The 22,426-nt window shown below is 46.4% G+C and overlaps 1 protein-coding gene across 1 annotated transcript in view; it reads right to left on the bottom strand.

The window, feature by feature from the left end:
• Positions 1 to 20,259, bottom strand: part of RBFOX2 (RNA binding fox-1 homolog 2) — a 168,004-nt gene extending 147,745 nt beyond the window's left edge. The window contains exon 1 of the mRNA XM_054386856.1: positions 20,062 to 20,259. Within this exon, the coding sequence (XP_054242831.1) occupies positions 20,062 to 20,259 (198 nt within the window). The remainder of the gene's footprint in view (positions 1 to 20,061) is intronic.
• Positions 20,260 to 22,426: the final 2,167 nt, after the last annotated feature.

Raw genomic sequence — 22,426 nt, 5'->3', positions numbered from 1 at the left:
CACCAGAATCCTTCCTCTTCCTGGTGCCACGGCTCCCTGGGAAGCCAGGCTCTTGCATGCTGCGGAAACCATCCCAAGCCAAGTGAGTCATCACTGCTATCCCAATGGGGCACAATCCAAAGGGCAGTTGGAAACAGCTGCTGGGAGATCACCCGAAACAGGGAAAGAAATTCAGACAAGGTCTCAATTTTGTTTGCTCCAAGATAATGGTTTTATTCTTCTCACTTTGTATGGCCCATAAGTCTCTACCACACCTCCTGGAACTGTTTCCCCATTGAAGGTGGTCACCATTATTATTTTAGCTTCTCTGACACCCTGATGGACTCCAGAAGCCAGAAGGAACTTCTGTCACATGCTTCTTGCCAGCCAGGGAGGGCCTACTGGAACAGCTTCTGTGCAGCATAGCCTCAGGTTAAGAGAAAAGGAAAGCAGCACAAACTGAAGGGGACAGAGGGCTGCAATTTGGGGGGTGTAGGGCTCTGTCACTGCCAAAGACTGCCACAGCAGATTTTGATATCCTTGAGTTTTTACAGGAGCTGCAGACTTATAGCTCTTGCCTATTTCATCAAGTAGAATCTTCCAAGGAATTTATTAATTTCCTTACAAGCTCCTCACTACAAAATGTTCCCTGTTTTTCTCATGTTTGCATGGGCACAAACAGTACTGGCACTGCCTGGGCACATATTGCCCAAATTCAGTGAAAAAAAGATGAAGGGTAATATTTCCCTCTTGCTTTAAATTCACTACAAAAAGCATGAAAACACAGCATATGCCATATGCCCACACAACACCTGCAAATACACAGGGGTCTACACACAGGTTCATGATCAAAACATTTTTGCCTTCTACTGGCACAGCAGCACAGAATAACCATCCTGAAACATAAATGACCCCAGTTTTCATAACTAACCATCCTCACTCCAAGGGAATTGGAGTTATTTTATATCATGACCTTCAACCTACAGGAAACAGCAAAGTATGAGACGAGGAGGAATATTTATAGAGAGGAAGCAGCTGGAAAGGGGCCAGATGAGCATCTTCAATGTGTACAAAGTTTTTCAGCTCCCTGTTTCAGTTATTGGGCCAGCTGAGAGTTACCAAGCAGCACCCAGCTGCAAACATGAGTCTCAACACTGAGACTTCCCTTGACAATCAAAGGAAGGGTGGGAATCTCTCAATGAGCCTGCCCAGGAGGTGGAAATACAGCATATTTGGCCAAACTTCATCACAGGGCATCTCCGGTCTTTCTCTCCTCTGCTGTTTGCTCACTGTGACAGCCAATCTATCAGTCACACAGCTCATCAGCACGCAGTCGCCTGTCCCCCACACCCTCCCCATACTCTCCCCAGCATGCAGCAGTAATTGCCTTTCCTATTAGCCCACAGCAACAACAGCTGCCATGGCAACTAGCATTGATTTTAATAAGTTTGGTCTGCTTTCAAGGGCAGCACAAGCGTGCCGGCACATGAGCGTGTTGCGGACACACGCCGAGGGGAAGGAGGGGCTGCCATCAGCTACAAAGGCAGACTTTAAAATGTGGTTAATTGGAGAATCTGCAGATGAACAAGCATTTGCCCACGTCCTCTGCAGCAGGAGAGGAGAACTGCTTACTCTTAAAGTGGTGAGGGTGTGAGAGAGGTTGACAACGGTGTGATCAGAGAATCACAGAACATTAGAGGTTGGAAGGAACCTCCAGAGATCATCGAGTCCAACCCTCCCTGCCAGAAGCAGGATCACCTAGGGTAGTCTGCACAGGAATGCATCCAGGCAGGTTTTGAAAGTCTCCAGAGAAGGAGACTCCACAACCCCCCTGGGCAGCCTGTTCCAGTGCTCCGTCACCCTCACTGTAAAGAAGTTTTTCCTCATGTTGATAGCGATAGTAGTAAACATGCAAAGGGCTCCTCTTGGAAGAGCTACATACGCTGGCCAGGTAAGAGAAGTGACATGCAGCTGCACTCTGGGTACAGTATGCCATGTCCACATATGCACTGCTGCTCTCAGCACCAGACAGGCAGAGCAAGCACTACACACCACCTTCCCTCTCAAAGGGACAACAGATGCAATTCATCCTCTTCAACATCTTCTTTTTCTACAAAACTACCAGAACCTTCTCACAGGTCATTTCTTGAGTCTCCCAGACTCCAGAAAGTCAACATGAAGTTACTAGTTTAAAAAAAAAAAGAAAAATTAAGGAGAAAAGTTTTGCTATTGTTGCTACATGCACACACTCAGAAAAATACTGCTAGTTTACTTCTTTACATTAGCCCCTCAACATCTGGGGTTACCTGCCATGGTTTCAGCTACAAGCTTCTCCCCTCTCACAACTGTACCCAAAGGCAGGACCTTACTGGCACCTGCATCTTCCCAGCATACCACAGTCCTCCAGGACACCCTGTCTTGCCAGGCAGTCCCTAGTGCCCTGTGTTCCTCGCTCCCAGCACTGTGGCACAGAGGTTAGGCTTGTGGTACCTCAGACTGCTCTGCATATCAGTTTAAACTACCATGGAAGATCCAGTTGCTGCATTTTGAGAGCAAGGTTGTGCATTACAGATGAACTACTCCAACACCTGGCAGGATCAAAAAACCATGGTCTTGCACTCTTCCCCAAATAAACAGTGGGTTCACCTGCCATCTTCTCTTTTAAAACATGACCTAGCAGGCATTACAGTTGAGTCAGCTGGATTTAGTGATAAACTTTTCCTTGGCATTACTCAGTTTCTATGAGATCATGAAAAAGAAGCTGAGAGCTAAATGGAGAGGAGAGGGAAAGGATCACTTATTTCAGCAGCTGTTTACCATCAGACTGGGTTAGCCTGGAGGTGAGGTTTCACACCATGCACCTCAACACAGGGAGTCACCACACAGAGGCTGCGCCTTCTGTAGATGCCCCCGAGACACATGCCCTTAGTGGCCCAGAGCAAAGGGGGTGTTTCAATCAGACCAATACTGCTTAATCTAGTAGTACTGATACAACATTTGCAAAGCATAGACTTCATGCTATTATTTTTTTCAAAAGCTTTTTGAAGGTTTGGGTACATCAGCTGTTTGTCATCCACTCAACAGCTGCTACAAGGGGCACATTCTGCAATTCAAACTGCACCAGTATCTGTAAACTCCACATAAAAAGTCGAAGCAAACAGACAAGAATAGCACATGTGGTGTGTTGAAGCCCAGATTTCCAACTCAGCTGCAAGACTAAGCACACAGTATTATCCCAGTCTCACAAGCTACACAGACTCTGGGTGAGGGCACTAAAAAAAAGAGAAAAGAAATCTGCACAGCCTTTTCCATCATACCGTGTATTTTGCAAAAGTCTAATGAAAAGATGAAATACCTCTAAAAAACAGGATGCAGATCCATACAAGCATTTAATTTTAAGTGAATTTTAGTGCTAGGTAAAGATGTTGCAGTTAAAATGCTGCAAATCATACCTTCTATTTAGATAGCAAGCTGATGCAGCAAAAGACGTGCACATCCTCGAGGACCATTCTTAGGTAGAGTGGACAGCAATTAAGCAAGGAGGTCACCTAGTCCAAACTAGGGGAGGAATGATGGCTCACTGAGCCCAGTGCTCCAAGATATGTTCTCCTCCACAGGTGACCTGATGGAGCTGCTTGATTCCTCTGTGCATTCCCTTGCACTTTTTTCTAACATAAATGCTATGCTGTTACATGCATCAGAATTTAAGAAGGGCTCAAATCCATGATAATGGAGGCTAGGCTAAAGAACACAAAGTTATTTAACTGCTAAAAACAAAGGATTAAATCTATGAACAGGAACCAAAAGATCTGTTTTGATTCCTGTAATGCTATCTGCCTTGAACAAACGCTGTGGATACACACCAGTCTCTGGCTAGCCCATATACGACAAAAAAAAAAAAAAATGCTATTTAACTCACTCAAGTGATTGAGATACAATGGAAGTGGTGGAGAAAAAAAGGACTTTTGGGAACCTTCTCTATTCTCTTTGTCTGACATCCAAGCTGTGCCTGTGAACCTCTCCCCTAAGCAACAATACTACTTCATTTTGTTATACATCCTCCCTTTCCAAGCAGCACGTGAAAATGATGCTGCATCCCTGCCAGCTTCAATGCTGCCCAGGGGGTTAAATACAGCAGCAATGAATTGACCAGTCTTGTTAATTTAATTCAGCTACATGGGAAATCTGTAAACAAGAGCAGAAGCCATGACAATACTATCAGAGGGCTCCGAACACAGCATTGTATAATTTGCTTTCAATTATCACTGCAAACCGTACAAGGAAGAAGAAATCTTCCTAATGGACATTTTACATTTTTACCGTTTAAGGTCTTCCAAGTAAGAAAAAGCTTTCCTACAGGCATATTGTGTTTTCCACCCTGCCAATTAGTTTCATGCATAACATGCTAAATTAGCATTTGACAGAACATGCTAAATTAGCGTTTGACAACATGCACTTCCAGCAGCTCCAGCACAGGGCTGATTTAACAGTAGCCGGAGGTACAAGTGAGTCACCGGGAAATGCAGCACCACCTGCCCTGACTCCACTAGAACAGAGCAGCCTTTGGGTGACAAGGGGCACCACATCCCATCCTCTCTTCCCACTGCACATCTGTACAAAATTAATTGTAATTTTTCCTACCAGCTTCATGGAGATAGTTGCCTCCGTGACAAGCACTATGCAATAACCACCTGTAGACAAGTACATCATCCAGACTGTGAAGCTAATCATCCAACAGCCTCTGCAACCCAGGAAAATCCATACAAGACAGAAAATACTTACCTAGGAATTCAAGTTAAGAATTGACCTGTTAAGAACTTCTCCAGTACCTACTGTGACTGCATTAATCATCAAAATCCTGCTCAGGAAGTAAGAGGCAGAGAAAGTCTTACAATGGTAGGAATTCACCCATGGAAGGGGAACAATACCACATGTTTACTCCAGCCCAAAGGGCACAGAGATTTAGAGATTGCAATTAAGATTCAGGTTGGTTCTGAGATTAGCAATTTTTACTTTTGTTTTCAGAATAGGATTTTAAAGACAAAGTTCCAAGAATCCAGGCACCAAGAAATTGGTGACCTAGAATAAGAAACTCCTCAGGAGAACAGGCCTAAAAGTTGTATTTCAGATTAACCCTAAGGACCGGAACAAGCCAAACAAAACAGTTGATACTATTGTGCAGTCACAGCTGGCCAGTTTGTCCACTGTACTACACCTTTGACAGAGTATCTGTAGCATCTCTTTATCAAGTACCAAATCAAGAGAAATGACTTTACTTAACACCTTGCAATAGAAATGGAAGCCCAAACATAAGAGATTTTATGCTTATTTAGAGACAAACATAGAATTGAGAGTTCAAAGAGAAGCTTGCTAGCATCTTACCAGCAATGGTGACAAAACAGTTGAAACTAGGCATCTTGGGAAAGCTTAGTGCACACAGGAATCAAAAACCACTCATCTCCAGTGACACCTCCCAAGCACGGTCTGGGACTGGCACTACATCAGGCAGATTTTGTCACCACATTCATGTCATAGAGGATTCCTCATTCTGAGGGGACAGGATCACTCTCCTCTGTTTGCCTGCAACCCCCACACCAACAGATACTAAAATTCAACAGAAACAGGAACATTTTTATCATAGGATGAATCAGGCCTACTGAAGCACTATCCATTCACACAATTACAGAATGGTAGCTGCTGGAACAGACCTCTGGACATCATCTGCTCCACCCCCACGTACATGCTAAAATATGAAGACTGGCTAGTCTTTTCACTCTGTGTAGAGATGCCTTGCAATTTTGGATGCCAGCATGATAAGGAATGAGAACCAGATCACCAAAGGTGAAACACAATGGCTGGTAGAGAAAGGACGAACAAATGTTATATTGAATGCTGCACTGCAAAGCAAGCCAATCTCCCTATCAAACTTCAACAGAGCTGCCAAACCCTGCTCCACAAAGCTACCAAGTTTGTGAGCTACTTCTATGGTAAATGTCTGCAGTAATCATGAGTTCTAAAAATGAAACAAACACCAAGCTGGAAAAAATAAACAAAACAAAACAAAACAACCACCACCAAGGCAAAAACTATCTTCCTGTATTCACTGGAAAGGTCATGCCTATTTAAGGAAACCTTCCCAAGCAACATGGACATGCTCCATCTACATCCATCAACTAACAGCACAAAGTTAAATTCCTAGTCCTTAAAGGAGTCATGGTCCAAGCTACAGGTCCAGCCCATGCTCCTCCAGGCATGCAAAGCAGTCACGAATACCCAATACCACTCAAGATGAAAACAAAACTCATTGACCAGCAGGGGAGGAGAAATCCTTACTCACCCCTTTAAGCACTGAATAACAGGAGGAAAACACACAAGAAATCTCACAGCACCTCCATCTATTCTAGTCAACACCCCACTCATGGGAAACGCCTATCCCCGGGAGAACCTTTATATTGTTCAGTTTGGCTGAAAGAGACATGCTCAGATATGTTCTCAACCTCATAGGCAGAGAAGTTTCATGAAGCATCAAGAATTTTAAGTGGTGCTAATTTGTGATTTATCAACAAAGAAGTGATTTTTCTGAATCTGCAAAATTTGGCACTGACTACAAGATGCTCCTGTTGAAAGATGACAGAAGAGACTGGGCAAGATGCTGAAATGCAGCAAGTCTTCTAGAAGGATGCAATCAGTGGACAGAGGCACACAAAAAATCACAGATCTCATTACAAGCACCCTTTTAATTTTCTGGCAAAGCCACACACAGAGACGTATCAAATAACTGGACAGACAACATATACTCAAATGCTAGTCTCATTCTGTTTCACCACATCCAAATCCATCACAGCAGTCCAGTTCTGGGACAAGACTAACTTACACGTCAAAAGTGAGGAGGAGTGGATAGATGGTGTGCTGGTTTTGGTTGGGATAGAGTTAATTTTCTTCACAGTAGCTGGTATGGGGCTATGTTTTGGATTTGTGCTGAAAATAGTGTTGATAACACAGGGATGTTTTAGTTACTGTTGAGCTGTACTTACACAGCAGTAAAGCCTTTTCTCCCTCTCACACCACCCCACCAGCACGTAGGCTGGGGGATGCACAAGAAGCTGGGGAGGGACACAGCTGGGACATCTGATGACAACTGACCAAAGGGATATTCCATACCATATGACATCATGCTCACCATATAAAGCTGGGGGGAGGTTTGGAGTGATGGCGTTTCTTATGCCAAGCAATCATCACATGTCATGGAGGCCTGGTTTGCTTTGCCGGCATGCGTGGCTTTTGCTTAACTTATTAAATTGTCCTTATCTCAACCCACCAGTTGAGATTTTACTTTTACTCTCCTCCATCCCACCAGAGAAGAGCGAGCAAGTGGAGTGTGGTGCTTAGTTACCGGACAGGGTTAAATCACCACACATGGAAACACTACAAAGGGTTTTTCCCACTCTATGCCTCTATTTGAAAATCAAAATCCACAGTTGGGCCATTTCCTTTTTTCTTCCTCTTCCCTGAAGCTTTCTCTGGCCATGGTTGACATTTAACCATCATCTAGAAAGCACTGTTCACAAATGGTGTTATCACCTCCTGCTGAATCCATCCCACTCAGGCAAATGATGGCCTTGCCTTTGCTGTTTGTGACTGTGACCTCTCAGCCCAATTCTCACAACATGAGGCACTTGGCATGCAGACCCCCACTTTTAGGGAAATCTAACTAGCCCAAGAAGTCAGAAATTTCCAAGAAGTGCTTAGGTATAAAGGTCATATAGAGAAAAAGCTGTTAGATCCAGCTGGTGACATTAACAGATTCCAGATCTCCACTGGATTTCTGTGAGAGCTGTAGAGTTCCAGTGTCATCTCCTCCCCTCACTCCAAAGCAACAAGAGATCCTAGAAGGCATGCAGAGGCACAAAAAAAAAAGGCATTGCCAGGTTGGTCTTTATCTCCTCTGGGAGAAAAGCGGTGAGATGGAGTGTGTTTTCCTTCTCTATATATTTATACTATTTCCATCATAGTCACCTGACAATCCTGGCAACAAGACAGAGCATCAAGTCCAAAATCACAGAACTGTTTGGCTTGGAAGGGACCTTAAAGATCATCCAGTTCCAACTCCTCCTACCATGGGCAGGGACAACTTCTACTATACCAGGCTGCTCAAAAATCCATCCAGTCTGGCACTGAACATTTACAGGAATGGGGCATGCACAACCCCTCTGGGTAACCTGTTCTACTGCCTCACTACCCTCACAGTGAGGGTGTCTTTTATGAAAAACCCTTCTCCAGTCCTGGTCTTGTTCTCCAGGGCTCCCTGGAGATGATGCAGCTGATTCCCTATACGGCCAGTACAGGGAGTCAGTTGGGAGCTGGCTCCCAACTCTCCTGTCCACACATCAGCTTTCTGCTTGCTAACAGACTGAAACATGCTTTTAAGGCAAATGGCAAGATAGCTACATTCTCTCCTAAAATAGCATTTCAACTGCAAAAGTCAAGGGCTGTGGATTAAAAAACACCAGTTACAGCTACTCACACACCTTCTACTCTGTTTCCTCACGCTCAGGGATGTTACAACAAATCAGGCTTAGAAGCTATTTTTTCCTTACTCCTGCTTCATTCTAGCCTAGGCAGCACAACATTCTGAGCAGTAGCAACAGCTGCAGAAACAGAAAGGTATGTGGGTTTGTAGTTAAAGACAAGCAATATCCCTTCTACTTAAAAAGTTAGATTTCAAACCTCATCTTCCAAGTAAAGTTTCTCTACTATGACAACCAAGTTATTTAATGCACACTTCTCTGCTGTTTATGATGAAGACAACATCACAGAATCACAAAATATATTTGGTTGGAAGAGACCTTCAAAATGTTCTAGTCCAACCTTTGACCCAGCACTACAAGCTCAACATGAAACCATGTCCCTAAGCACTTGGTCCACATGCTATTTAAACACCTCCAGAGATGCTGACTTCAACACTGCCCTGGGCAGCCTGTTCCAATGTTTGATAACCCTTTCAGTGAAGAAATATTTCCTAATATTCAGCCTAAACTTCCCCTAGTACAGCTTGTATCCATTTCTTTCAGTGGTGTCACTTGCCACCAGGGAAAAGCTGGCCCCCTCCTTGCTTAAACCTTCTTTCAGATAGCTGTAGAGAGCAATGAGGCCTCCCCTCAGCCTCCTCCTCTCCAGACTGAACACCTCCAGCTCCCTCAACCACTCCATGTGCCCTCCACAAGACTCACTGCCCTCTGGACACACTCCAGCACCTCAATGTCCTTTTTATCGTGAGAAGCCCAGAACTGAACACAAACACTCAAGGTGTGGCCTTACCAGTACCAAGCAGAGGGAGACAATCACCTGCTGGCCACAGTGTTTCTAACACAAGCTAGGATGCCACTGGCCTTCCTGGGCATACTGCAGACTCCTATTTAGCTGACTATCAACCAACATCACTTTACATTTGTCCAACATGACTCACTGAGGGATCAGCCTGTGTAAGTGGTAGGTATTCACACATACAGTGGAAGTTGCAGAGAGCTGGATACCAAGGATCTAAGCACTATCAAAGCCCCATCAGCTACAATTAAAAAAAAAAAAAAAAAAAAAAAAAAAAGGTTGCAAATGTCAATGGAATTTTTGCAAAACTGGTCTCATTACCAGTACCCCAATTCTTCACCTCATAAGTAAGAGATTATATACTTTTTCTACCTATCAGGATAACTGCAAAACCAAGATCATTAGTATCTGTGAAGCAACCACACTATAGTAGTGAGTAACATAGGAAAGACCATTAAAAATTAATTGTTCTGTATTCAGAGCAAGATTTACATTATCTACAGTAAATTCAGTTTGGGGCCACCCATGAGATGAAAAGGAAGAAATCAAATACTGAATAGCTCTCAGTCCTGACCTCACACCCATTTTAACTGATAACAAAACTCCCATTAGATTTTAATAGCATCTCTATGAGCTTTATTCATCTGATACACTTAGGAGATGAAGTAATCTCTAAAAACATAAAAGGTACAACCACATAATTAAGACTTCACATTGTACCTTCTTGTCACATCCTCCTGCTGGGCACTTGCTGAGTATGAGCTCTAACATGCTGGAGGTGCCATGTATTAAATCTCCCTCAGCTGCAGCTCGCTGCAGCACTGGTTCTTACTCTGGTATGCTCTCCATGTCCTCACCCCTTCGCATCACGGGCACAGTGCCCAGCAGCTTCAGACCACCCAGGACAAACACCAACTTCCACAGCAACATCACAGCCTAACACACCTCTTCCTACGACTGGAGCACTGAGGGCATTCTGCATTTTCATACACTTCAACTTCCACTCCTGGACAAAACAAGTAACTGGACAGGCAGAAGCTTCAGAAGTCAACTGATTTCTGCTGACATCCAGACCTCAGGAAAACAGCAAAAGTGATGCATACATTTTACTGCCTCAGTGCTCTACGTAATTCAGAATGTTCCTGAGACCACCATCACACAAGTTCATGCTTCCTATTCCTGTACATCCCCCACCAGCCCCATACCACATTGCTAGCTCCCACCTCCTTCAGTATACCCCATGGTTCAATCTGCTGCAGCAACACCGACGTCTGTTTCCTTCCCTGAAAGAACCACTTCAGTCTCTTTGGTTTGTGTGACTGGTCCCATTCTTGGGAGTCTTTAATCCCAAGAATCATGCCAGGTCACTGCAAAGATGATCTTTGAGAGAAATCCTGAAGAAGCACCTACAAAACATGGTCCAGCTTTGCTCTAAGGCTTTTAACATGAAGCAAGGATCGGAAAGAGGCCTCTAATAGACCTTCTCTCGAGGACAGAAGAGTACAAAGGGTAATGGAGAAGCTCTTTAACGCACACACTTCCCCTCATTTCTTCTTTCCACAAAAAGGCAGCAAAGCCACAGAACAGAATAAAAATAAAAGGGCCAGGCTGAGATGGCTCAGAAACACCATCTCTCAGCAGCTGCTCAGAGGCTCACGCCTGGCTACATTGCCTGCAGGACCAAGGCCCCAGGGAGAAGGCATCCAGCCCTGCTGCAGGGCAGAGCCCAGCCTTCCTCCTACCTCGCCTGCCCAAGAGGGAAGGCAGGCTGGAAAGAAGGTGACCTTCCCATCCTTCTCTGGGTAAAGGAACAGCAACCACAAGCAGCAAATTATAGGCCTTGGATCCCAGCTACAGCCTCTCTTCAGCCCACACAGCACTAAATCAAGGCTTTTAAGTGATGCCTTGGTGGGATTTTCTTCCCAGGCATCGCCCCCAGTGGTGACAACCACCCCAAGTATCTGCAAGAATCTCCTACAGAAATAGCAGGGGGAAATTTTGTGCAGAAAGCCTCAGCTGAAAGAGCACAGTCTGGTCCCCTGAAGAAAGCTGAGCTGGATCCAGATCCCAGAGCCTCAAAGGCCTCTGGGGAGAATATTTTGATATTTGCACAACACAAAAACGCCACATAAGGTTGCTTCTTTAGCCTCTCTATTAAAGGAAATTTAGCTACATATAGCCAGAGGGTAAAAAGTCCTGACACGTTGGTGTTTTCCCCCCCTTTAAATGGTGCAGGTTCTTCCCTTGTCTATGCTAATACTTGCATTATTGCTGAGGCAGTTATGAGCAGATAAATCCCAAGATAGTTGCACAGAAAAAGCAACAATTGGATGCTGGCTTCAAAGAGTGTGGGCTAGAAGCAATCTTCCTGCATAACAAACTCTCCTAGTCAAAGGCAAACATGGGCAACAGCCCAAGGAACACCCAGACACTTCAAAAACATATCAGATCAAATCCCACTGTCCTACCCAAGAGACGCAAGTAAAAGATCTCATGACCTCTTTTCTAATCAGTATGAATCAGTAATACACTCTGCTCACACTCCAAAGGTTAGGAGGTGGTAATGGTACAGCTGGTTGAACACCAATGTTGCACCAACTGAGCTGTCAGAAACTGCCAAAGTTTCCTGCTCTGCCCAAAACTGATGCTGGATCCAGCTCGAGTTCAGCAGCTGTTGCCCCTCATTAAACAAGAGGGGGTTTGGATACATCCACAAGAAGGGACGAACAGAAGAACCTGGGAACTACAGGCCTGTCAGCCTGACCTCAGTGCCAGGGAAAATCATGGAGCAGATTGTCTTGGGGGCAATCACTGCATACCTGAAGGATAGCCAAGGAATCAGGCCCAGCCAACATGGATTTAGGAAGGGCAGGTCCTGCCTCACCAACCTGATCTCCTTCTATGATCAGGTGACCAGCCTGGTGGACGTGGGAAAGGCTGTGGATGTAGTCTACCTGGACTTCAGCAAGGCCTTTGACACTGTCCCCCACAGCAAACTCTTGGCCAAACTGGCAGCTTGTGGCTTGGACAGCAGCACTGTGCGCTGGGTTAGGAACTGGCTGGAGGGCCGAGCCCAGAGAGTGGTGGTGAATGGTGCCACATCCAGCTGGCAGCCTGTCACTAGTGGTGTCCCCCAGGGATCAGTGCTGGGCCCCATCCTGTTCAATATCTTTATTGATGATCTGGATGAGGGGATTGAGTCCATCATCAGTAAATTTGCAGATGACACCAAGCTGGGAGCAGGTGTTGATCTGTTAGAAGGTAGAAGGGCTCTGCAGAGGGACCTTGACAGGCTGGACAGATGGGCAGAGTCCAACATGATGGCATTCAACAAGTCCAAGTGCCGGGTGCTGCACTTTGGCCACACCAACCCCATGCAGAGCTACAGGCTGGGGTCAGAGTGGCTGGAGAGCAGCCAGGCAGAAAGGGACCTGGGGGTACTGGTTGACAGCAGCTGAACATGAGCCAGCAGTGTGCCCAGGTGGCCAAGAGAGCCAATGGCATCCTGGCCTGCATCAGGAATAGTGTGGCCAGCAGGAGCAGGGAGGTCATTGTACCCCTGTACACAGCACTGGTTAGGCCACACCTTGAGTACTGTGTCCAGTTCTGGGCCCCTCAGTTTAGGAAAGATGTTGAATTGCTGGAGCATGTCCAGAGAAGGGCAACGAGGCTGGGGAGAGGCCTTGAGCACAAGCCCTATGAGGAGAGGCTGAGGGAGCTGGGGCTGTTTAGCCTGGAGAAGAGGAGGCTCAGGGGAGACCTCATTGCTGTCTACAACTACCTGAAGGGAGGTTGTAGCCAGGAGGGGTTTGGTCTCTTCTCCCAGGCAACCAGCACCAGAACAAGAGGACACAGTCTCAAGCTGCACCAGGGGAGGTTTAGGCTGGAGGTGAGGAGAAAGTTCTTCACAGCCATTGGAATGGGCTGCCCAGGGAGGTGGTGGAGTCACCATCCCTGGAGGTGTTCAAGAGGGGATTGGACGTGGCAGTGGCACTTGGTGCCATGGTTTAGATAGTCATGAGGTGTAGGGTGACAGGTTGGACTCGATGATCCTTGAGGTCTCTTCCAACCTTCTTGATTCTTGATTCTTCTTGAAAATGAAGGAAGAGAGAATCTGAGCTAATTACCTCAACCTTTGTGACTACTTAAATGCATCATATCATTGCTAAGGTGTGCATGCCCCACTTCCTTCAGGCCAGCAAGAGAGCTGCTAGGGGTGCTTTTGATAGATGCCATCTGTACGCTTGAGAAGCCAAACAGGGGACTGCAACAGTACACAAACCTCTTCCCAAACACTCTAGAAATCCTCCAGAACCAGAATACAGGTTAGAAACTTCAGCATCCAACAGCAGACAGCAAAGCTTTCCTGCAGGAGAGGTGCCCTGGCACAGCTCAGTGGGACAGCTCAGCCAAGCCCTGACACTGCAGGTCAGGATGATGGCACAGTCCAACTCTGGTGAAATTAGTTTCATACAGCCCCTGCCACCGCTGGGCTTGGCTGCTACAAATATCTCAAATTCAGCCTGGAAGAAAGGAGGTGCACGCAGAAAAGTGAAGCAGAGAGAAGAGGATACATGCTGGGAAAAACACATACGCATCTTTCAAATTAGCGTTTTCCTGAATTTAGAAAAAGCTTGCTGGCAAAATTAAATTTACTGGAGAGCAAAGGGAGTTAAGGCCCAAAATGCAGTCAAGCAGCTCTAATCCCTAAGCATCGGGATTATCTCATGACAGCTACACTCCAGTGTCCACTCAATACCACTGTAAAATGTAGATCAGCAGAATGCTTCAATGAACTGGAACTCGTTACCTCTAATTGCTTCTCTCACTTTGCTTCTGGATGTTCCTCTGATCCCTCAGCCACTGCATTTCAAAAGCACACATATACACAAGGTCAAGCAATATCTAAGACGGGCAAACTAAGAGGTTTCCAGTCAGCTGAAACACCTACCCTCCTCTTGTGCTTTGTATGAAAGCTAAGATCTGTCCCACACCATGAGACAAGTCATCAGCATAGAGGGGCAGGTTTCAAAACACTTTCCACCAATGCAACTCCTAACATTTTTCAAAGGGGCAGAGGTTCCTGTGCAGCAAGCCAAAGGCTGCTGGTGACAGGCTTTATTTTTCTGAGCTAACAGGGGTATGTCTTTCAGCAGCAGCAGTCTGCAGGGGATCACAGACCACACACAGAATCCACTTCAGGTCTGTCTCTACTACAGCTTGGCTTCTCTACCACTAGTGCAAACAAAGCAGTTAATTTTTTAATTTTATTTTACTGCTACCTCCTTCGCATCTCCTTGTTCTGGTATTTCTGCTGCCACCAGCCTCACCACAGCAGAGCTGCTGAAATCCCTGAGAACAGCAACAATAAAGCATGAAGCTAGCACAGTAACACAGCAGCTAAACTTTCAGTGAACAGCACTTCTTTCACTGAGGCAGTCTTGAAAACACAGGCATGAATCCCAGGTGAAAAAGAGCATGGTGGGAGTCCTGTTTGCTAGGTCATTGGGAGGAAAAGCTGACAGTATTTCACAGGACGTGCCTGGGAGAGAGACACACTGCTCTGAACTCAGCTAGGTGGGTAACCTTTTCAAGATGCAAGGGAGAGCCCAGGCTTTCTGCAAAATGCCAGCACGCTTGTGTTTCTAAATGGGAAATCTGAAAAGCAAAAATAAAAAGCATATGTCTCCAGCTGGGACACATACACAGAAGGAAACCATCTCCAGTTGAGCCAGACCTCTGTTCAGCTTCCAATCTCACAACTAGGGCCATCACCTTAAGATGCAAACCTCTGAAATCCACAGAGAAATTCCAACAGACCCTGGCTGGAATGGTACTAAAAGCATCCAGAATACTTCACTTGGGCTTTCTATTTTCCTCAATACAGCAAGAAAAGAGCCAGCATCTCTGAAATCTTTCAGACTTTCAGTCTGTTTGCCAAACGTTTTGTTTGAACTGGAGATTTTTTAAGTCTTCCCAGACTGTGTCAGGTCTAACTCATAACACTCAAATATTTTAAAAAACCAAAGGACAAAAGCAGACACAGAAATAACAACGAACTTAAAGGTGATTCATTATGTCTCATCACATCAGGAACAATCTATCCAAACACCATCCCAGGAAACCCCATCCTGGATGCAAAGTCAGCTTCTAAAAACTGGAACTTCATTTATTTTCTGGAATATCTTGTACCCCCTGTATTGCTCTGCATCTCTTTACAAAGATGGTTGTGCCATGAAAAATAAAAGGGGGGAAAGCTGAACTGATTACACACTTTTTCCACAATTTTGGAACTACATGTTCTCTTCTGCAAGATTTAAAAATACACATTTCTATAGGTCCCCTACGACACAAAAAAAATGTTATTCACAGATCCTTTCTCGATTACAGTGCCAGTCAGCTCTCTTACATGTCAAACCCAAGTCTGTCTTTAGAAATTATCAGCAGACTGATAAATTGTCTTCCTCTGGAGCACCACAAACAGGCTATAGTGTGAATGAAGGCACTGGTTGTCATGAAGCACCACTGACATCCCTGCTTTCCCTTTTCTGTGGCACACTGCTGTTCACGGTTTCCAGTCTTCCAAGCTGTAAGAACTTGAGCTGGTAGACCATCTTCTGGCTCGCCATAGGAAGAGAAACCACAGGCTTCTTTGCAGAGCAAATACTTATTGTCTGTTACATTATTTAGCCACAGAGGACTGACCTCAACACCACTAGACATCTTTGTGAACCCTATGCAGACAGGCCTGAATGACAACACAAAGTCACCGCTCATCACTACCACTAAAAGTTTACATGGACCAGATAAGGCATAGACCACAGCTGCGTTAACTGTTTTCCCTGACCAGTCATCCATGGTCACGGTTGTAGAAGAGTAATACCCCCAAACACTTGGAGATACTGAGCACAAGCCATTCATGAAAGAGGAACAAGGATCAGCTCTGATCACACCTTGCATCTAATTCCAATCACATAATACCCCTAGGTCCAATTTTAATTCACTAACCAGCCTAGACCCCATAAAAAAGTTAAATTAAAATTCAGCTTGGGGATCAAATGATTAATTAACTAATTCAACCCCATGCAAAGCAACTGAAAGATATTTTAGTAACTTTTCTCAGAATGAACTGGCTGGTACACTTCTAGCACCTCAGTTGGGAAGAAAAAACACAACATCCTTGTCTGCAGCTCCAAAGAGAAAGAAAGCACGCTTCCCAGCTAGCCACGATACGTCTTCCATCATGCAAGGAACAGAGGAGAGATTACTGCAAAGAGCACCTTCTCTTCCATCTGTGCAGCAGTCAACTTCTGACAAACAACAAATACAGCTTCATCAACAACTGCACTTCAGATCAGTTTTCCAAGTGACTTAAGCCAACATAACTTACTTTTGGGGTTGTTTTTTCCTCCGCTCTGCTAGGGTCTGTGTTTACCCAGATCAGCAAGCTGATTCAAATGATTCAACTCACCCAAGCCAAGCAAGCTAGTTCCTATTTAGTATTTACATAGTTAAAAAGCAGCAGTACCTTTGGGGCCCTTCACTTCCAATGGTTACAAACATAACCAAACACTTCCAGGAGACATTCCTGGGTAGTGGCATTTGATTTTTGCTGCTTATGGACCACAGGAAGCTAAAAAGCAGCAGTCTCTGCTGGACCTTTTCCTCCCACGCCACGATTAACTGAAATATGCCCCAGATGCAGATAGGAGCCATGATCCGATTTGTCCCAATCCCAACTCAAGCAGCTTTACACCACCCTCCTAACAAGATCAGCACTGACCAAACACCATTTATCCAGCCTGATCAAAGATGGATTAGATAACGAAACCCTAACTGCATAAGCTGTCTGAGCATGCCGGCCTGAGACAGCAGAAAACAAGAAGCCCAGTAAATTGAAGGGCTGCTTTAAGCTTTAAGGCACACTTTGCCCCAAGTTCTTACTAGCTAGCTACCACCTTACCTTCTTATAAGGCTATTTTTAATATTTCATGTTAAGAGAACCCAAAAACAAAGCTATTAGTTTTGCATTTGCATTAGTAATTTCTATAGCTAAATGCTTTGTTTCAGCATTACCAGCCATGTTCATATCCTGAACCATCAGCAGCTAGGGGTTATGCAAAGAAAAAAGCATGGCACTCCAGGAGTCCTCACTATCAGCCCAGAGACACGAGGTCACCAAGTTTACACAGCAACAGCCTGTGGCTCTGGAACAGGAAGTAGAAAATTGACAGGATCTGCAGGAAAAACAAGGTACGAGAGTTGCTGGTGTTACTTCCAGTTTCCAGAAGACCTCTAGTACACGGAGGGGAAGGCAAGAAAAATCAAAGAATAGACTCTTTATTCCTCTTGTAAGCATTAGGTACAGTCAAACAGAATATACTAAAAAGAACCTGTTATTCTAAAATAAGGTACTTCAAAAGAATACATTATCTGAACAGAAGTCCTCATGAAAAACAATCTTGTGTTTTGACTTTTAGGTAAAAAGATATCAAATTTCCCCAACATTAAAGAACACATTTTTTCCAAGCTCTGATATAATTTGTAAGTTTGGCTTCAAATTTGATTTTTTTCTTCTTAAAAACCATGAGAACAATTTCTAAACAAATAAACCAGACTCTTCAACAGTAAAAAATAAAAAGAGGGGAACTTCTGGACATAATGTTATGGGTGTCTAGATAGATAGATTGATAGAGATATAGATATATATAATGTATGTATGTGTGTATTGATGAGGCACTGAACAGGTTGCCTAGGGAGGTGGTGGAAGCCCCATCCCTGGATGTTTTTAAGGCCAGGATGGATGTGGCTCTGGGCACCCTGATTTAGTGGAGGATGTCCCTGCCCATGGCAGTGGGGGTTGGAACCAGATGATCCTTGGGGTCCCTTCCAACCCTAACAATCCTGTGATTTACACATATGTTTATTTTCATCTTTTGTATTGATTGTAAAAGCTTTTCCATGTGTATAAAATTATGCCAAGAATACCAACCAAGTAACTCCAATATGAGGGTCCCAGTCTGAAGAACAGTTATACTGCCTATAAACACACTTAACTTTAAAACTGAACTCTGATAGTTTCACTTTTCCATCTGATTTCTCCACTGTTTGCCAGCTTTTGATATAGAAACAAAACCCAACTTTCCACTAAGATTCACAATTAATCCCTACCACCATTACCACTAGTATTGTATGTTGCTGTGCACTGTCATAACCCCTTGGTTGAATGCTGCTACCTTGTACTATTCACTGAAAAGAAAATAAAATGCATCCCTCAATATAAATATTGAGGAGGACTTTTTTTATGTACATAAAAATTGTACTTATTTGGAATTTAGAAAAAATTAAAATGTGAAGGCTGCTTCATTAAAACTTTTCAAATCCCTTCCTGGGCAATTTTCAGTTGATTTATATCAACACCAACCAGTTTAACCATTAACTGCTGGTAAAGTGGTGCGTCTGCTCTAGCTACACAGGATCTGTCCCTCAGCTCCACACTGAAGAGCTGGAAGAGTTTCATGGCACCATGTTCACACATTCATTCATAATTCCTAGTAAGACACAACGTATAAGAACTCCTTCAGTGCTGAACATCTTTCTCCTTGCAATTATACACATTGTCTGAGTCATGTTTGACACCTACATGTGGGAGAAGATACTACTTCAAGGAACAGAAGAGCACAGCACGGTTTTTACTGGCCTTTACAAGAGCACAAAAGACAGCACTCAGGTGTGAAGCTCCAACCTAGGTTCAGCCCACACCATTACACCAGGGAAAAAGTGAGGTTGTGAGGTTGAGAGACCAACATGGAAGGCTCCACATCAAACAAAACCACAAACAAAACTCTCCTGCTGCAAGCTGTTTAAAAAAAAAAAAAAAAAACACTACTCTTGAGCATGCAAACTGGAGAAAGCCTAGGAAATAAAAATGGAAGATCGTTGGCCAGCATTGGGCATCTAGATGAAAAGCACATTGGAGGGATTGCTCCCACTGACAACTATCAGCAGCACTTCCCAGCCCAAGAGAACGTGAGAGGAGAAACAAGTTCAGATTAATAAACCAAAGAGTTCCGATATACTCGTCACAAGGAACAGAAGCAAAAAAAAAAAAAAAAAAAGCCGTTGCACTTGCCATAATAAAACAACCCTGTGCAACACCCAGACAAAGGAAAGCAGAAATACCTTGGCAGCATCACCCCACAAACACAAAAGCTTGGAAAAAGCAATATTTGGGGGACCATCAAAATGGGCTGGCAGAAGACGACAGGAACCCAAGATCCCGCTGGCAGTCCCTGGGCCAGGCTGGAAGCCGCCTGCCCCACCGCCCCATGATCACTTCTCCCCCTTCTCAGGCATCACCTGGGTTTCTCCCCGTGGTTTAGGAGACCCAAGGCAGCGCGGGCAAATCCGAAAGCTCCGCCAGCGCCCTGTACACATCTGCGGCCTCCCAAGTGTCCCCGGCGGGCCGAGAACGGCGGTGCCAGCAGCGCCGGACCCAGCGGCGGCTCCCTCAGGGCCGCGGCCCCGCGCCGCCGCCCCACGTGCTGGGCTGTGCCCAGGAGCCGGCCGCCTCGGGCCGGGAGCCCAGGGCAAGAGACCCGCTCCCTCTCGCTGCTGCCGGCGAGGGCAAGGGCCGCACGCCCATCAGCAACGCGCCGACTCCCGCAATCCGAAATTAAACGCGGCCCGAACTGGCCACCCCCCTCCCACGGAGCCCCGGTGCGGGAGACACGGCGAGGGCCCGGCCCTACCCGCTACCTGCATGCCGCCGCCGTCGGCCTCCGCCTCCGTCCGCAGCCGCTTGCTGTGGCCACCCTCGGCGCTGTCCCCACCGGGCATGGGCTGCTCCAGCTCCGGCTCCCGCTTCACGCCGCGGGCGGCCCCGCCGCCGCCGGCGGCCAGGAGCTGCGGCTGTGGTTGCTGCTGCTGCTGCGGGGGCTGGCCGCCCTCCGCCATCCGCGCCGCCGGAGCCCCGGCCGCCCCCCGCCGCGATCACCCCGCTCTGTCACCACGACGCCCGGCGCTGCCGGAGGAGAAGGAGGAGGAGGGCGAGTCCTGCGCTGCGATCAGAACAACGGGCGCGGTGCGCTCCGACCCACCGGAGCGCCTCGGTCACAGGTTCGGTGGCGGCTGGGGACGGGCCGAAGCCCCTCGGCAATCTCCGGAAACGCCGGCCGGGCCGCCGGAGCCGCGCGACCCCCGCTCGGCAACCTTCGGCGGTGGTGGGCGGGACGAAGGGCGGGCCGCAGGCGGGGCTCGGGGCGGGGCGGGGCGGGGCTGGGCCGGCGCGGGGCAGTGGCCGCCCGCCGGCGCAGAGGAGCGGCACGGGAAGGTTGGAAATGGCCGCCTGACTGCCCGGCCAGAGAGCCACAGCCCGCCTCAGGTGGCGTTCGCTCACCCCGCAGCTGCGCTGCCTCGTCCTCCGCGGCTTGGGATGAGGCGAGCGCGCAGCTTTGCCGGCCGGTGATGGCCGCAGCGTTAAGGCACGGAGGCGGCCTAGTCTCTCCCTGCGTCTTTTTGCAACGGGGCTGGGCCAGAGGCTTTGTGGTTCGGGCCGGCGCGTCTTTATAACGGAGCGCGGTGGGTGCAGGACCCCCAGCACGGCTGGGGCGGTCGCGCTGGCCGCAGGGGTTGCAAAGCGTTCACGACTCGCACAGAGCTATGTGCCCTGATCCCTGCCACAGGCTCACCCACCTTCCTGTCCCCCGTGTGGGGCTACCTTTCTAGATGGCGTTTCTGTGCCTCTCCCTGTGGAGAGCGATTCTGAGCTGAGGTGAAGCTGGGGTGAGGGATACTGACTTGATCCCCTGTGTCAGAAGCATCCATCTTCTGCCCAAGGTGGTACAGTGCTGTTCCCACTCAGCACAACCTCAGGCTTGCTCCCTGCTGTTCTGGGCAGTTCACCCCAGAGCTTGTCTCACAGCCCCACTCTGTACCTGATTTCTTGAGAAAGAGGCTGATCTGCTTTCTCATTCCTAGTAGCCTCTGTGAGTTTCTCCTCCATTCTTCTATATAACTCCTCATTCCTTCTACTGCAGGTGACTTCCAAGCAGATGGAGACACCAGTCTTCAGAAACCTGAAGCCTGTTCATCAGCCCTTTGTTTTGTATGTTTCCACATTGCTGTCTAGTAGCACCAAGGACAATAGTCTGCTCTAGAATGGCAACCTGTACTGTCCTGAAAGAGGTCTGAAAGCCATGGTAACTTGAAGGAGAACTAATCTGCAAATCATAATACAAAGCTGCAATTTATAATGGAATGGGAATGGCACTCTTCTTCCATTTCCCCATGCTTTGGAAGAAAGGGAGAAAACCTGCAATGGAGGTGGTCATTGTGAGTTGATGCACATAGGAAGCCTTCTTAAATGCCACCATGTATAATAAAGCTTGTAGACTAGTTAGGTTTTCTTGATATATCTCTACACATCTGCTGATCTTCGCAAAATGGTAACACCTTTGGGTTTGAGTGACAGTTACAGTATGTGAGTCCAGTCACCCCACAGCCTTATGCTGCATTTTCCTGATCCAAAAATACTCTTCAAGGCCACATTAAAAGCTATTTTAAGTGATATGTTTTGTGCTGAGGTGCCAGTTTGTCTCCTCCTGTGACAATCTGACAATCTCTTTTTTTTTTTTTTTTTTTTTTTTTTTTTTTTTTTTTTTTTTTTTTTCAAAATGATTACAAATCCCCACGGAGCATCAGGCACCCAGTGGACAATTACATGCAGCTTCTGTCTGCTCACCCACCGAGGGTAAGTACACACCTCATTTGGTTGGGTTTGGTAAAATGAACCAGATGGTCACACAACATTGAAGGAACATGTTCAATCCACTCTTGGCTTGAAAAGAAGCTGCTCATTCAGAGAAAAGCAGCATTTTTGTGTTCGTCTTCCTCCTAATTTTAATGAGGGGTTCTATCTTAATGATACAGGTTGGGATACTACCCATGAGGTGCAGCAGATGGTTTCAATCTGAATACAAATTAGGAGTAAACAGTTTTGAGCCCAATCTGTGTGTGTAGTTGGGAGTGCTCCTCTCACTGTGATCTAGGCATCCGCCTGATACTGAGGGTTATCAAAAGAAGGAGCTGCTCTACAGTGCCCAGCCTCCGTATTTCTCTTCAT

Source organism: Indicator indicator, chromosome 14, assembly GCF_027791375.1.
Source record: "Indicator indicator isolate 239-I01 chromosome 14, UM_Iind_1.1, whole genome shotgun sequence".
Lineage (NCBI taxonomy): Eukaryota > Metazoa > Chordata > Aves > Piciformes > Indicatoridae > Indicator > Indicator indicator.
This window is presented reverse-complemented; position numbering and strand designations above follow the sequence as displayed.